This window comes from Tachyglossus aculeatus, chromosome 2 (assembly GCF_015852505.1).
Source record: "Tachyglossus aculeatus isolate mTacAcu1 chromosome 2, mTacAcu1.pri, whole genome shotgun sequence".
Taxonomy (NCBI): Eukaryota; Metazoa; Chordata; class Mammalia; order Monotremata; family Tachyglossidae; genus Tachyglossus; species Tachyglossus aculeatus.
Window position 1 is genome coordinate 33,238,889 of NC_052067.1, and position 17,909 is coordinate 33,256,797.

The window sequence follows — 17,909 nt, forward strand, 5'->3', positions numbered from 1 at the left end:
TTACTTAGGATGTGACAACTTCTGACAGCCTTTTATCTGAAGCTCAGGTAGAACCAAGTTGTGTAGGTAATGGTTAGAAGGAGAACTAGGTGATTTAACTGAGGATATGAGTATATAGGCTTTTCTCTTAGGGCAAGACATATGTAGCTTTCCCATATTAATGATGTGTATATAGTTATAATTCCATTTATTCTGATGGTGTTGACACCTGTCTACTTGTTTGTTTTGTTGTCTGTCTCCCCCTTCTAGACTGTGAGCCCATTGTTGGGTAGGGACCGTCTCTGTATGTTGCCGATTTGTACTTCCCAAGCGCTTAGTACAGTGCTGTGCACACAGTAAGTGCTCAATAAATACCACTGAATGAATGAATAAATATGATTGAATGAATGAATATGTTGCAATTGTTGTCAGAATATATAGGAAAGAAGATTGAATAAGAAACAGAACTAAGAGGGTGCAATCCCCTTGTTAGTTACTGAGTTCATCAACTGTATCACCAGCAGTGTTTGAGAGCCTATTGCATGCAGAGCATTTTGAGGATATTCAGGTCAGTCAGTCAGTGGCATTTATTGAACACTTACGATGTGCAGAGCATGGTACTAAGTGCTTGGGAAAGTACACTACTCCAGAGCTGATAGACACTCTCCCTGCCCACAAGGAGCTGTATATGATAAAGTCTTTACTCTCAAGTAGTTTACAATCTAGTAAGGAAGGGAAGCTTATATAAATAGAAGAAATAATAGTTAAATTATTAACTATTAAGAGTAAATAAACAGGTGACTGAGGGGTTGGTCTAACTAGAAAATTGGAGGGATTGATCAGGGAACCCTGTTTGAAGAAGCAGCTTTTCAGGAGGGTTTGGAAGAAAAGAAGTGATGCTGAATGGTATGGAGAAATGAGTGAGCAGTGGGTGGGAGGTGGAAAAGTTGAGGGCAAAGAGCAACTAGAAGGCTTGCCTGGGAAGAGGGAATAGTGTGAGCAGTAGTGTAGCAGAAGACAGTAGCAGTGGGGATAAGGCAACTGATGGTCAGGAATTTCTATTTTATGCAAGAATTCATGGGTGGTCAGTCACTGGAGGTTTTTTGGACAGGGAGCAATGTGTTACAAATGGTGTTTTAAAAAGCCAACCAATCAGTGGTATTTACTGAGCGACTTCTGAGTGGCAAGGCTTAAACTAAGTGTTTGGGTGAGTAAAATGGGTAGCAGACCCATGTTCCTTGTCCTCAAGGAGATTTCCATCTATTGGAGGAGACGGATGAAAATTATTTCCAAAAAGTGGGAGCAAGAAGAAGAACAAGGATAATCCAGGAAGAAGTGCAAATAAGGATAAAGTTGCTGAATAGATCATGAATATACTCATAAAATATTGTCTGTCACCAAGTCCTGCCGGCTCAACCTTCATGTCGTTAAAATCCATCCTTTCCTCTCCATCCAAATTGCTACCACGTTAATCCAAGCACTTTTCCTATCCTGCCTTGATAATGGCATCAGCCTCCCTCCTTGCTGAACTCCCTGCCTCATGTCTCTCCCCACTCCAGTCCATACTTCACTCTGCTGCCTGGACCATTTTTCTGCAGAAACGTTTAGTCCATGTTTCCCCACTCCTCAAGAACCTCCAGCGGTTGCCCATCCACCTCTGTAACAAATAGAAAGTCCTTACCATTGGCTTTAAAGCCCTCAATCCCTTGCCTCCTCCTACCTTACCTCTCTGATTGCCTACTATAACTCAGCCCACACACTTCACTCCTCTAACGCCAATCTACTCACTGTACCTTGATCTCATCTATCTTGCCAGTGTCCTGTCTCTGGCCTGGAAATCCCTCCCTCCTTGTGTCCGACAGACATTCACTCTCTCTCCTTCAAACCCTTACTGAAAACCTATCTCCACCAAGAGACCTTCCCTAACTAAACCCTCATTTCCTCTTCTCCCACTCTTTTCTGTATCACCTTTGCACTAGGACTCACACCTCCCTCCACCCCATTGGACTTAGGTACTATTTATTTATTTTTAATTTATTTAATTTATTCATATTAATGTTTGTCTCCCCCTCTAGACTATAAGCTCTTTATGGGCAGAGAACGCATCTTCCAACACTATTATATTGTACTCTCTCAAGTGCTTATTACAGTGCTGTGCACACAGTAAATGCTTGATAAATACCCTTAATTATTAATTGATAAAAAGATGTTCTTAAGTGCCAAGGACACGGATAAAATACACAAGTCATACTAATGAATGTTGGTTTGCTCTGGCAGTGGTATTGTGAATTAGTCAGGGGACGCCTCCTGGGGGAGGTGGGATTTCAGGAGGACTTTGAAGATGGGGAGAGCCGTAGTTGGACACATTTGTAGGGAAGGAGTTCCAGGTTGTAGGAGCAGTGTGAGCGAGGAGGTTAGAAGTGGGAAAGTTGAGGTACGGTACAGTTAGTAGGTGAGCTTGGATGGAGCAGAGTTTGAGCTGGAGAGTAGTGGATGAGGGGGCTAATGTGAAAAGTGGAGAGGTCAGATGGAAAACCTAGAAACCAGTGGAGAAGCAATGTCGCCTAGAGAAGCAGCGTGGCTCAGGGGAAAGAGCCCGGGCTTTGGAGTCAGAGGTCATGGATTCAAATGCCGGCTCTGCCAATTGCCAGCTGTGTGACTTTGGGCAAGTCACTTCACTTCGCTGTGCCTCAGTGACCTCATCTGTAAAATGGGGATGAAGACTGTGAGCCCCCCGTGGGACAACCTGATCACCTTGGAACCTCCCCAGCGCTTAGAACAGTGCTTTGCACATAGTAAGCGCTTAATAAATGCTATCATTATTATTATTATTAGTGCATAGAGCACAGCCCTGGAAGTCAGAGGGACCTGGGTTATAATGCCTGCTCTGCCGCTTGTCTGCTGTGTGACCTTGGGCAAGTCACTTCACTTTTCTGTGCCTCAGTGACCTCGTCTGTAAAATGGGGATTAAGACTGAATCCCAAGTGGGACTGGACTGTGTCCAACCTGATTAGGTTGTATCTACCCCAGTGCTTAGTACAATAATGATGGCATTTATTAAGCGCTTACTATGTGCAAAGCACTGTTCTAAGTGCTGGGGGGATACAGGGTCAAGAGGTTGTCCCATGGGGGGCTCACAGTCTTCATCCCCATTTTATAGATGAGGGAACTGAGGCCCAGAGAAGTGAAGTGACTTGCCCCAAGTCACACAGCTGACAAGTGCGGGAGCCAGGATTTGAACCTATGACCTCTGACTCCAAAGCCTATGCTCTCTTCCACTGAGGCACGCTGCTTCTCTAGGCGACACTGCTTCTCCACAATGCCTGGGGCACATAGTAAGTGCTTAAGAAATATCGTAAAAAAATGGTGAAGAGTTCCTTCTTGATGTGGAGGGCAATAGGTTGTCGTTAGAGGTTGGGATTAGAGGATTGGGAGTTATATGTGGAGTGGCCATGCTTCAGGAAGATGATCTCAATAGTAGTATGTAGTATAGCCTGAAGTGGGGAGAGCCTGAAGGCAGGAAGACAGAAATGGAGGGTACAGTTGTCTAAGTGAGAGACAACAGGAGCTTGAATTGGGAAGGTAACTGTTTGAGTGGAGAAGATGAGATTTTATGCTGTCATAGAGGCTGGAGGCAGGGGGACCAGAAAGGAGGAGACTGTAACAATAGAACAACTGGGAAGTGATGAGGATTTTACCAGAGAGGAGAGAAATGGGTGAATCTATGAAACATTAGAATTTAAAAACAAATTGAATGTGGGTCCTTATAGGATAGATAGGTGGTGGTTTTGGCAATTTCCAGCAATATACATTTTTCACATTATGAGCAGAAATTTAAGCCCAGATGAACGTTTGTATGCTCCACCCTTCCCGGATTAATTTTTGTTCTCCCCAGCTGTTATCACCCCAAACACAGCCTAAGCATTTCTGTGTCAGTTATATGCTCCCAACCCCCTTTGCGCATCTTACTCAGATCCATCAGTAACTCATTCATATTCATATCCACTTTTCCTTCATCCTTTTATATTTAATTTATTTTTATGTCTGTCTCCCCCACTGGACTGGAAGCTCCTTGAGGGCAGGGATCATTGTATGCTAATTCCATTGTACTTTTCCAAATGCTCAGGTACAGTGCTCTGCACACAATCAGTCGTCAAGTACCATTGATTGATTTGATGAACAAGCGAACACAAATTAAAACCTTTAAAACCGAGTTTAGGAGACAGAGATGGAAGATTTTGGCATTGTCATAAAATATTCCCAGTTAAGCCTCACATGTAACAGCGTAGCCTAGAATTGCCTTTAAGGACCACTTCTTGCTACATGGCACATGAGTCTGCATTTCCTTCACCTGGGCAGTTGTACTTTACCTTTAAGACCTTATAGAGGCATATTAAATGTCAATTATCAAGGCATAATGGTGTGTGAGTCATAAAATAAGGTGGGGAAAGGGTACTATTGGGCTGACTTCCTATGTTCTCATGTGCATGTCTGTGCACATATACCCTACATGGTACAGTTCTTCTGAAAGTGTTCTTGAAAGAGCTGCCTCCAAGAAACAGTGCTCAAGATTCATTTTTTTTTTCTAAAACAATATTTTTAGTGATTTCTTAGGTTTTTGCTTTCTTGGACTGCCTGTAGTGTCCCTAACAACCTTAAGCAGATGAGTTTGACTTAATTGCAGATTTGATGGATGGGTGCATGTGACTGGTAGAAAATCAGTTCCTAGATACTGTTAAGCCATTCTTATTTATCACCTCCTTGCATCCAAGTGCTGCAGCTGCTTTTCTGTGCTACTGCTGTTGTTTGATTTATTAGTGTGGTCCTGACTGCAAACCACTTCTCACTGATCCCTTGGCTTTCAGTTAATCCTCAAAGATCTCCCCTCTTTGAGTAAGTACTGAATGCAGATATGATAGTCACTTTCTCTCTAGTCCCCTTGTCCTCTGATGGCTCCCAGTTAATCAATCAATGCTTTTTATTGAGGGCTTACTCTGTGTAAAGAACTGTACTAGGCGCCAGTCCATCTGAACCAGGTTGCAACACTAGCGTCCTTGAAATAATAATAATAATAATAATGGCATTTATTAAGCGCTTACTATGTGCAAAGCACTGTTCTAAGCGCTGGGGAGGTTACAAGGTGATCAGGTTGTCCCACGGAGGGCTCACAGTCTTCATCCCCATTTTACAGATGAGGTAACTGAGGCCCAGAGAAGTGAAGTGACTTGCCCAAAGTCGCACAGCTGGTAATTGACAGAGCCGGGATTTGAACCCATGACCTTTGACTCCAAAGCCCGTGCTCTTTCCACTGAGCCACGCTGCTTCTCTTGAAATGTCAGCATGGCTTAGTGGGTAGAGCACGGGCCTAGGAATATGAAGGTCCTGGGTTCTAATCCCAGCTCTGCCCCGTGTCTGCTGTGTGACCTTGGGCAAGTCCCTTAATTTCTCAGAGCCTCAGTTCCCTCATTTGTAAAATGGAGATTAAGACTGTGAGCCCCGTGTGGGACAGGGACTGTGTCTAACCTGATTCACTTGTATCTACCCCAGTGCTTAGAACAGTGCTTGTACCATAGTAAGCACTTAACAAGTACATTAATTAATTAATTAGCTTCCCCTTATCTCCTGCTCCTGTCCTGGAGTTGCTCCCACTGTTTCAGGGGCTCATTTACTTGCTGTTCCCGGATATCCTCTTTCCTGGATGTTTTTGCTGTCTCTCACCCCTGGAATTGCCTTCTTTACTCCTCTGGACTTTTCTCACTTGGGATCTTCTCCAGGAAGCCTGTCCTGACTGGCATCTGGGATTTTCTAACCTCACACCCAGACCCAGCAAACCAAAGAACTTCTACCCTTACAGTTGGGTGCCTCCACTATTTACATTTTCATAGAGGCCAATTATCTTCAGTAATATATCTTCAGCAAATTATCTTCAGTACGTCTCTGGCATTCAACTTGTATATTCAATCTATCACTAAATCCTGATGGCTCTACCTTCACAACATCGCTAAAATCTGCCCTTTCCTCCATATTCAAACTGCTACTATGCTGATCCAAGCACTTATATTTCACCTTGACTGCTGTGTCATCCTCCTTGCTGTCCTCGCTGCCTCCTGTCTCTCCCTACTCCAGTCCACTTTGCTCTGCTGCCTTGATCATTTTCCTAAAAGCAATTCAGTTCACATCACCTACTCCTCAGGAGCCTCCAGTTGTTGCTCATCCACTTCTGCATCAGAGAGAAACTCCCTACCATCAGCTTTAAAGCACTCAAACAGCTCTCCCCCTCACTGATGTCCTATTACAAGCCATCCCACAAGCTTCACTCCTCCAATGCCAACAGACTCACTGTACCTCGATTTCATCTATCTCGCCGCCACCCCCTTGCCCACATCCTCCCTCTGGACTGGAATTCCCACATCCTTCATATATCGGAGACCACTCTCCCCACTTTCTTGGAAAATTAATTAATAATTATTAAAATTATTATTATTATTATTATTATTATTAGAAATTATTAATTTCTTGGAAAATTACATTTTTTCAAGAGGCCTTCCCTGATTAAACCCTCATTTCCCCTACTTCCTCTCTCCCTTCTGCATTGCTTTTGCACTTGGATCTATACCCTTTAAGCACACAATACGTACCCCACCCTTAGTCTCACAGCACTTACATACGTATCTGTCGTTTATTTTAAAGTCTGTCTCCCCAATTAGACATGTCTATGAACTCTGTTTATTGCACTCTCCCAAATGGTTAGTACAGTGCTCTGCACACAGTAATAGTTCAATAAATGATATGGTACATTTCCTCCAGGAGGCCTTCCCTGACTAAACCCCATCTTTCCACTTCTCCACTCCCTTCTGCGTCACTCTGACTTGCTCCCTTTGGTCTTCCCTCCTCCCAGCCCCACAGCAATTATGTACACATCTGTAATATATTTATTTATATTAATGTCTTTCTCCCCCACTCTAGACTGTAAACTCATTTTGGGCAGGGAATTTGTCAGTTTATTGTTGTATCGTACTCTCCCAAGAGCTTAATACAGTGTTCTGTATAGAATAAGCACTCAATAAATGTGATTGATTGAATGAATGAATGAATGGTAGTAGTAGGTAAGCACTTACTCTGTGATTGGCACTGTTCTAAGCACTGGGGTGAACACAAGTTAACAGGTTGGATATAATTCCTGTCCCACCTAGGGCTCACAGTCTTAATCCCCATTTTGCAGATGAGGTAACTGAAGCACTGAGAAGTTAAGTGACTTGCCCAGGGTCACACAACAGGCAGGTGGTAGAACCCCGGTCCTTCTGATTCTCAGCCCTCTGCTCTGTCCACCAGGCCTGATCATTGATTGATTGAATAAATACAATTAAAGTAATGGATACCTTGGCTAAGTTTGAAAATAAGGTCTGTGAAGGCCAAGGTTGTGTTTCTTCTAGCTCTGCACTGCCATCCACGCCCTACAAATCCACCCAAGCTCAGTCAGTATTAAGTGGTGAGAATGGTCATGATAATTAGCAGGCTGCTGACACCCTCCCTGACCACCTATTAAATGTCTATTAAGTCATTAAATGTCATTTGGACAATGACCCTCATGATGACTGGCTATGGGAAAATCCTTAGCCATTAAGAGTTTGTATACAGAATCTGCTTTCCCAGGCTGCATGTATTTTCAGCCAGTCCCCATGAAACCTCAAGGCTCCCCAAGGGGATGAGTGAACCACCATGAGGCTCTCTGACCCCTGTGCTGCTTTACATGTGACTTCTGCAGTGGATCCTATCACGCAGGACCTCATTTGGTTCAGCCATGGGGCTGCTCCATAGATCAACTGTGGCCCTTAGGCAGTGACTGGTACTTCCATTCATTCAATTGTATTTATTGAGCGCTTACTGTGTGCAGAGCATTGTACTAAGTGCTTGGGAAATACAAGTTGGCAACATATAGAGACGGTCCCTTCCCAACAGCGGACTCACAGCCTAGAAGAGGGAGATAGACAACAAAATAAAACATGTAGACTGGTACTTTTTGCAGTGTGCATTATGGTAACCTGGTCAAATGCTATATGATTATTAATAATAATAATGATGGTATTTGTTAAGTGCTTACTGTGTGCCAAGCACTGTCCTAGGCACTGGAGTAGATACAGGGTAATCAGGTTGTCCCACATGGGGCTCACAGTTTTAATCCCAATTTTACAGATGAGGTAACTGAGGCACAAAGAAGTTAAGTGACTTGCCCAAAGCCCCACAGTCGATAAGTGGCAGAGCCGGGATTAGAACTCATGACCTCTGACTCCCAAGCCTGTGCTTTTTCCACTGAGCCATACTGTTTCCCAGTCACTTGCAAGATTCTTCTTCTTGTTTTTTTTTGGTTGGAGTTTTTTTGTTTTTTTTTAATTTTGTTTTTGGTATTTGTTAAGCCCTTACTCTTTAAGCATTGGAGTAGATACAAGCTAATCAGGTTGGACACAGTCCATGTCCCACATGGGGCTCAGTCTTAATCACCATTTTCCAGATGAGAACTGAAGCACAGAGAAATGAAGTGGCTTGCCCGAAGTCACACAGCAGGCAAGTGGCAGAACTGGGATTAAACCCAGGTCCTTCTGACTCCCAAGCCTATGGTCTACCCACTAGGCCATGCTGCTTCTCATCTTAGTCCGTCATAACTGCACAGTAGTCAACAATTTCTCGTTATGTCAGTGCAGGATGGTAAAATCAGAAACCAGCAGGAATTCTAGTGTCCTGGTGGAGTGTAAGAGGTCCATCTAGGTCTGCTGGTCTGTTTTCCATGCTCGTTTCTGTGCCTCAGTATTTTTCATCATCATCATCAATTGTATTTATTGAGCGCTTACTATGTGCAGAGCACTGTACTAAGCGCTTGGGAAGTACAAATTGGCAACATATAGAGACAGTCCCTACCCAACAGTGGGCTCACAGTCTAAAAGGGGGAGACAGAGAACAAAACCAAACATACTAACAAAATAAAATAAATAGAATAGATATGTACAAACATATATACATATATACAGGTGCTGTGGGGAAGGGAGGGAGGTAAGATGGGGGGATGGAGAGGGGGACGAGGGGGAGAGGAAGGAAGGGGCTCAGTCTGGGAAGGCCTCCTGGAGGAGGTGAGCTCTCAGCAGGGCCTTGAAGGGAGGAAGAGAGCTAGCTTGGCGGATGGGCAGAGGGAGGGCATTCCATTTCACCCTGAAGAAATTTCTAAGTCATAAAAGATCACTGACTCCTTGATGTCAGTCTGTTGGCGTTCTGCTCCTCTGGGGTCCTGTCTTGAACATTTGTGGAGAAAATTTCTCAGTCCTCTTTAAGAAACTCTTCCAGCCCCCAACGCAATCAAACATCACCTTATTCCAAGACACTGCTGATAAAGGGCCCGTTTTTCCTTTGCAATGAAAGATGGGATGCTGTATGCTTATGTGCTAGCTTTTTCAAACACTTTTCCTCTGACAGACTCTAGGGGCCATTAGAAAAATGGGTTCAGCAGCTTTACAAAATACCCTTAAATGGACGTTTAATATGGTTCCTTACTGCTGTCTGCTGTCTTTAACTAGTATACTACTTGCCCTTGCCTCCCCTTTCAATTTTTTCTTGCCGCTCAAAGCCATTATTGATTTTTCAGAGAAGGGAGAGATGGAAATACAAATACTAATCTCAGCACAGAGTCCATTGCCTTTCCAGAGGGAGAGCAAGAGAGGTTAGAAGCCCATAGGAAGGAATCACCGGTGGTTTGGGCAGTTGGCAGGGTCAAAGACCAGTCATCTGTGGGTGGAAGTGTAGAACCTGAGTGTTGTCGAGAAGCAGCATGGCTTAGTGGAAAGAGCATGGGCCTGGGAATCAGAGGACCCTGGATTCTTATAATTCCGGCTCAGCCAGTTGCCTACTGTGTGACTATACTATAGTCTATATAGTATAATATACATCAGTCTATACTTCATGCTGCTGCCCAGATCATCTTTGTGCAGAAACGCTCTGGGCATGTTACTCCCCTCCTCAAAAATCTCCAGTGGCTACCAATCAACCTACGCATCAAGTAAAAAACCCCTCACTCTCGGCTTTAAGGCACCTCACCTCCCTTCTCTCCTTCTCCAGCCCAGCCCGCACCCTCTGCTTCTCTGCCGCTAACCTCCTCACTGTACCTCATTCTTGCCTGTCCCGCCATCGACCCCTGGCCCACATCCTCCCCCTGGCCTGGAATGCCCTCCCTCCACACATCTGCCAGGCTAGCTCTCTTCCTCCCTTCAAAGCCCTACTGAGAGCTCACCTCCTCCAGGAAGCCTTCCCAGACTGAGCCCCGTTTTTCCTCTCCTCCTCCCCATCCCCCCGCCCTACCTCCTTCCCCTCCCCATAGCAACTGTATATATGTTTGTACAGATTTATTACTCTATTTTACTTGTACACATTTGCTATTCTATTTATTTTGTTAATGATGTGCACCTAGCTTTACTTCTACTTATTCTGATGACTTGACACCTGTCCACATGTTTTGTTTTGTTGTCTGTGAGCCCGCTGTTGGGTAGGGACCGTTTCTATATGTTGCCAACTTGTACTTCCCAAGCACTTAGTACAGTGCTCTGCACACAGTAAGTGCTCAATAAATACGATTGAATGAATGAATGAATGAATGTGACCTTGGGCAAGTTATGTAACTTCTCTGTGCCTCAGTTTCTCATCAATACTTTTTCTCCCTCCTTCTTTGATTGTGAACCCCTTGTGGGGCAGGGGCTGTGCCCAACCTGATTAACTTGCATCTACCTTGGAGTTTAGAACAGTGCTTAACACAGAGTGACTATTTAACTGATGTTATAATAATAATAATAACAATAACTCAGAGTTCCTGGAGCTGTTTTGTCAGATTTCCGCAGGCTCCAGTTTGGGGAGCTCAAGTTAACTGGGTAGCACTGGGTGTTCACTGCCCTATAATTTGTTGGGTCAGTAGCTCTGCATTTGAATACTTGTCATCTTTTCGAAGGAAATCTAAACTAAATTTCTCACACTGCCTTTGGTATGGGAAAATTATTCAGAATCAGATTCAGAGGGCATCAAGGTTGCAGACCATTTCTCTAGACGGTAAGCTCATTGCAGGTAGGGAACAGGTCTACCAACTCTGGTATGTGGTACTTTCTCAAACACTTAATATAGTGCTCTGCACACAGTAAGTGCTTAATAAATACGATTGATGGCTCTCCCCTTCCTTAAAGCCATTTTTACATCACAACTCTTCCAGGAGGCCTTCCCTGATTAATCTCTCAGCTCCAATCAATCAGTAGTATTTATTGAACACTTTTTGTGCACAGAGAACTGTATTAAGTGCTTGGGATAGTAGAGTACAACAGAATTGATAAGCATGTTTCTTACCCACAGGGAACTTACAATCCAGAGGGAGAAACAGACATTAAAATAAATAATTACATATATGTGCCTAAATGGTGTGGGGCTAAGGGTGAGGGGAATATCAAGTATGTACAGGGTACAGATCCAAATGCATAGGCAACACTAAAGGCAGAGGAAGTAGGGGAACAGATGGTTGCCTATGAAGCAGCTTGGCATAATGGCTAAAGCCTGGGAGTCAGAAGGTCTTGGGTTCTAATCCTGGTTCCATCACTTGTCTCCTGTGTGACCTTGTGCAAGTCACTTCACTTTTCTGGGCCTCAGTTACCTCATCTGTAAAATGGGGATTGAGACTGTGAGTGCCACATGGGACAGGGACCGTTTCCCACCCAGTTCACTTATACCTACTGTAGCGCATATGCAATATGTGCCTGGCATATACAAATACCAAAATTACTATTATTATTATTATGGTTTAATGGGGAAGACCTCCTGGAGGAGATTTGATTTTAATAAGGCTTTGAAGTGCTTTGAAGTGCTCTCCCCCTCGTCCCCCGCTCCATCCCCCCCATCTTACCTCCTTCCCTTCCCCACAGCACCTGTATATATGTATATATGTTTGTACATATTTATTACTCTATTTATTTTACTTGTACATATCTATTCTATTAATTTTATTTTGTTAATATGTTTGGTTTTGTTCTCTGTCTCCCCCTTCTAGACTGTGAGCCCACTGTTGGGTAGGGACTGTCTCTATATGTTGCCAACTTGGACTTCCCAAGCGCTTAGTACAGTGCTCTGCATACAGTAAGCACTCAATAAATATGATTGATTGATTGATTGATTGCTGCTTCAGTATTTTCCTATCACCTAAGCACTTGAATACCCACCCCTGCCTCTCCCGCCTGTAGCACTTATGTATCTCTAAACTTGGTTGTTTCCCCCTACCTGTAGTTTCTTTTGGTGCTTTTCTTCCCCATTAAATTGTAAGCTCCCTGATAGCAGTGATTGGGTCCACTAGCTCTAATGTACTCTTTCTGTCCAGAAAGTTCTTAAGCAGTACTATTGATTGATTAATTGATTTACGTGAAGCCTGCCGAGCCTGCCTTTGACTTTTGGTTCTAGGAAGCAGAAGCAATGACTCCTGTTGATTTCTGGCTCTCGCCAAGGGAAATGGAAAAAAGGGCTTCGGGACATGGCACTCTGAGCAGTCATGGGGAGGTGCCCCATTTGCCCCCTTGCTTTCCTTCCTCAGGTTTCTTGTTGTTTTAACCCAGAAAATAATCTTATGAGGCAACCTGGGACCTTTCCCCCTTTCAACCAGACCTAGAGAGAGTTATCTTGGTCCCCGTTGAAGAATGCCGTGCTCAGCCCAGCCGGAAAGTGCATGCCCCAGTGACCACACAGCGGCCCACTTCCCGGGGAAATCACACTGCATTTCTTGCTCTCATAATTTCCTCTCCCCTCCCCGGCTCTATCTAAAACAATGATTGAAAAGAGGAAGTTCTTTACTCATGAAATGCTATCTGTAAATGTGCATATGCACTGCATCTATTTAATAGCAGGGATTAGCTCTTTTAATTACTGTATTGTACTTTGCAAGCACTTAGTACAGTGATCTACACACAGCGCTCAATAAATACAATTGAACAAATTAATTCATTTAATTAATTAATGGCAGGAAGTCAGTGAGTGACCAAAAAAAGGAAAAAGAGTAACCTTATATGTGAATGGGTTCTCTCTTTCTAAAGATAGGAAAAAGTAAAATCAGTTCTTTCTTTCATCTTTTTTTTCGTCCTCCAGGAAATGCCCGTCTGTATGGAGCCTAGATGTTTTCTAGGAGTAGGTTCGTGCAGTAGTTGAACTGAAAAGATTTAAGACATTCATGCCTTAATACATCACCTTACTTCTCCTCCTTCTCCTCTTTAACCTCTTCATTTTCATTATTATTATTACCACTGTTACTACTACTAATAATAATTAAGTGCTTACTCTATTCAAGCATTGAACTAAGCCCTGGGGTAGATACAAGATAATTAGGTCAGACATAGTTCCCATTCCACATAGAATTTACAGTCCAAGTAGGAGGGAAACAGTAACTGAATCCCCATTCCACAGGTGAGAAAACTCTGCACAGTAAAGGCAAGTGACTTTCCTAAAATCACTCAGCAGGTAAGTGGTAGAATCGGGATAACAAGACCTAAAAGATACGTGGTCTTGAGGGGTTTACAGTCTTATTGAGGTGCCTCCCCCTCAAATGCCATTTCCCCACCTCCCCCCAACTACCACTGGTCACATGGGTGCCCTCTTTAGAGACTGGCTGGGTTGCTGATGCCAAAATAATAATAATAATAATGGTATTTATTAAGCGCTTACTATGTGCAAAGCACTGTTCTAAGTGCTGGGGAGGTTACAAGGTTATCAGGTTGTCCCACGGGGAGCTCACAGTCTTAATTCCCATTTTACAGATGAGGTAACTGAGGCACAGAGAAGTGAAGTGACTTGCCCAAAGTCACACAGCTGACAGTTGGCAGAGCCGGGATTTGAACCCATGACCTCCGACTCCAAAGCCCTTGCTCTTTCCACTGAGCCACGCTGCTTCTCTAAAAGAACTGTGTGCTCTCCATCTCTTCTAGGGTAGCAATTCCGAACCTCCACATCCCACCATGTCCAGAACAGTGTCACTTTCCCCAAGATCTTGGCCTAAATTACACAGAATTGTAAGCATAATCAGGCCATAGTGCTTCCCATTCAGGGGCAGAACACTGAGCTCTTTTCCTAAAAATACAGAGAGATGATATACTTCACTAGATTAACAATTTTCACGCACTTGTGGGTTGTATTGGAAACTCCAGTGCGCCATGCTTTTGGTTTAATATTTTTCTTTCCTCTGGCACAGATTTTACTCCTACTCTTTAACGGATTGATTTATTTCCATTTTTTTCATTTGACTCATAGATCCAAGATGCAGCCAGTCGGGGCCTGAAATTTGTAGGCGTGATACCTCAGTATAGCTCCCAGGTGAAGACTACGGACGGCAGTGTTGTCACCACCCCTGGAAATGACTCCGTGGAGACGAGAGATGAGGAAAATGGGTCAGACCTCTGTGGGGATCGGGCATCCTTGGGTGACGGGAATTCGGGGGCCACGCACAGTCTCCCCTCAGGAGATCTGCCAGCCCCGAGAGACACAAATGTTCATCAGCACTCAGAAGAGCTGAGAGAGAAAGGGCCGGCAGCTGGGCAGCTGAGCTTACCCTCTGGAGTGGGTGATGGAGAAGAATTTCAGGATAAAAGGCTGAGTGTCTCACAGGATCTGAGAAAAACACCAGACAAACGAGAAGGTGACACATCAGGAATGTGTGCAGAGCCACTTGCTGGAAGTGAGTATGTCAGCGACAAGACCTCTGACCAGGTTCAATAGAAGTTGATATTTTTCCGGTAATTTCCACATCCTCTTAAGAAATAGGAAGTGATACTGCAAGGGGGAAAAGGTGCATCATTTATCTTAAGGGAACTTCAGGCTGCTCATAGAAGTGGTCCAGTTGTAAGAGAGTAAAGTAAGAAGCTCAGGTCAGCCCTATTAATTTGATAGTCGGGGTATCAAGGAATATCAAGTTGGAAGTCAGTGGACTCAGGTGAGCAACAGATTTTGATTTCTTGATCAGTCATCATATCAGTTTCAAATAATTTTACTCATATGACCGGGATGCAGGGAGCCAGCTGGACACCAGGAGAGAATCAGACTGCTTTAGTGGGGGCTGAATTCTGTCCAGCTTGCTTAGTCCGAGGTGGCAGAGAACGAACGGAGCAACTGAAAGCAAGGGACAGTTTTCTCCTGTTGTGTCCTTCCCTGCATTTGTCCCACCTGCCTTACCCAGTGTGCACAAACAGAGTCAGTTCTTCTCCTTCCCTGAGCTGTCTTGGGGCTCAGATTTGCTGCCAGAGGGCAGTGTGGTCTAATGGATAGAGCATGGGCCTGGGTTCTAGTCCCGGCTCCGCCACCTGTCTGCTGTGTGACTCTGGGCAAGTCCCTTCACTTCTCTGTGCCTCAGTTACTTCATCTGTAAAACGGGGATTATGACTGTGAGCCCCATGTGAAAGCTGGACTGTGCCCAAACTGATTACCTTGTATACATCCAGCATTTAGAACAGTGCCTGGCACTTAGTAATGCTTAACAAATACCATTAAAAAAAAAAAGAAGGCAGGTCTGAGAGATGGGGCCAGCCTGGCAAAATGGCTGCCTGAGGGCCAAGGGAAGAGATCCAAGTTCAAATGCCACTGGAGTTAGGGAAATTCCTACTACACTCAATTCTCTTATAATGTACAGTTATGCTCCTAATGATACTTGCATTAAGAAAATCTCAAACCTTCACCTACACCACTACAGGCAGTTAACTCTTTCTCCTGATATCATAGTTGCAGTCTATTCAGATGGATGTACATTGTTTCAAGACCAGTCCTTAATCCCCCAACAGTGTTCTATAACTGAAAATCTGCACAATGGTAGAACTAGGGGTATTTAGAGCAACTTTGCAAATAGTCATTCAACCAAGGGTGAGTATTTCCTGGGAGGAGAAAAGAGGATGTTGTTTTGGCCTGGCCTACTTTCTGGTATTTTTGGGGGAAGCATGGGCTCATAATGTGTCCTAGTGGCTGGGAAATTCCTTGAACTCATTTGCAAGGCTGACTGGAACTCTTGCTCACCCCAGGAAAATTCAGAGCAGATCTCAGTAGCAGGGCAAGTAAGGTTCCGTCGCCTCAAATGGGTCTGGGGGAGGAAAAGGGAAGTGCAAAATCTGGTGAATCCTATAGATGTGATTATGTCTTAATCAGGCAAGAGCTCAGATTAAGGCATCGGGCTTGATGACTTAATCAGGCCCAATTTCATTCCTATACATCCGCTATGTCGTACTACATGTTTTGAACATTTTCTAGGGAAGCGCTTTTGTGCTCTTCCCTCTATCTACTCCACAGAAGGTAATTGTAACGCCTTCTCCCTGCATCAATTTAGTACCCATTTCTCAGCCCCTACTTCTTAAGTCTACTCCACAGAAGGTAATTGTAAGGCCTTCTCCCTGCATCAATTTAGGACCCGTTTCTCAGCCCCTACTTCTTAAGTCTACTCCACAGAAGGTAATTGTAAGGCCTTCTCCCTGCATCAATTTAGGACCCATATCTCAGCCCCTACTTCTTAAGTCTACTCCACAGAAGGTAATTGTAAGGCCTTCTCCCTGCATCAATTTAGGACCCATTTCTCAGCCCCTACTTCTTAAGTCTACCCCCAAAAGCAGTCCAGACCTGGGCTTTTCTGTGATGAAGACCAAATTGATGACTAGAGGATAAGACCTCCATAGGTAAAGCTATCGTGGGCCACCACAGTTCATCCCATTCAGCTAGGGAGACTCCCTGCAGGTGAATCTTTGATTATCAGGAGGAGGCTAGGAGAGACAATTGGTTTTACTCTCACAACCTGGAGTTGCAGAAAGGATAAAGAACTTCTGATACTATTCTCATAGTAGTGAACTTGGCTCTGGAATTCCCCAAAGTGGCTTATGGCTGCAGGGCGTCGGTCAGTACAGTCTGGGTCCCTCAGGGCTCGGTGGGATCGATGGACAAGGGCCCAAGTGTTCATGGAGTCCCCTTTGACACTAGGGGACCTTAGGTGCACAGCCACTGGGCAGGAAACATCTCATGCCACCCCAAGCCCTTTGCCTGATCCCTGAACCAGTCTAATTCAAGCCCTGGCCTCCTCCTTTCTGGTCTCCAAGCCATTAATAATAATGGTAATAATAATAATAATGGTATTTGTTAAGCGCCTAGTATGTGCCAAGCACTGTTCTAAGTGCTGGGGTAGATACAAGGTAATCAGGTTATCCCACGTGGGGCTCACAGTCTCAATAATAATAATAATAATGACATTTATTAAGCACTTACTATGTGCAAAGCACTGTTCTAGGCGCTGGGGAGATTACAGTGTGATCAGGTTGTCCCATAGGGGGGCTCACAGTCTTCATCCCCATTTTCCAGATGAGGTAACTGAGGCGCAGAGATGTTAAGTGACTTGCCCAAAGTCACACAGCTGACAAGTGGCGGAGCCGGGATTAGAACCCAGGACCTCTGACTCCCAAGCCTGTGCTCTTTCCACTAAGCCACGCTGCTTGTACTACTACTAGGAAAGGATGGTGTTAAGCGTGAAGAATTATCATCCAGAGTTGCTTTTGGTCAGTGGCCTTTCCCAGAGAAGCAGCATGGCTTAGTGGATGGAGCCCTGGGCTGGGAGTCAGAAGGTTATGGGTTCTAATCCTGGCCTCGCCACTTGTCTGCTGTGTGACCTTGGGCAAGTCGCTTCACTTCTCTGGGCCTCAGTTTCCACATCTGTAAAATGGGGATTAAGATTGTGAACCCCATTTGGGACAGGGACTGTGTCCAAATTGATTTGCTTGTATCCTCCCCAGCACTTAATAATAAGAATAATAATAATAATGATGGCATTTATTAAGCGATTACTATGTGCAAAGCACTGTTCTAAGCACTGGGGAGGTTACAAGGTGATCAGGTTGTTAATACAGTGCTTGGCACACAGTAAG

General features: G+C 44.4%; 1 protein-coding gene across 3 annotated transcripts in view; it reads left to right on the top strand.

The window, feature by feature from the left end:
* Window positions 1-17,909, top strand: part of RFTN1 (raftlin, lipid raft linker 1) — a 172,620-nt gene that overhangs the window by 112,701 nt on the left and 42,010 nt on the right. For all 3 annotated transcript variants that reach the window (XM_038765466.1, XM_038765460.1, XM_038765453.1), the window contains exon 5: window positions 14,278-14,701. In XM_038765466.1, the coding sequence (XP_038621394.1) occupies window positions 14,278-14,701 (424 nt within the window). The remainder of the gene's footprint in view (window positions 1-14,277; window positions 14,702-17,909) is intronic.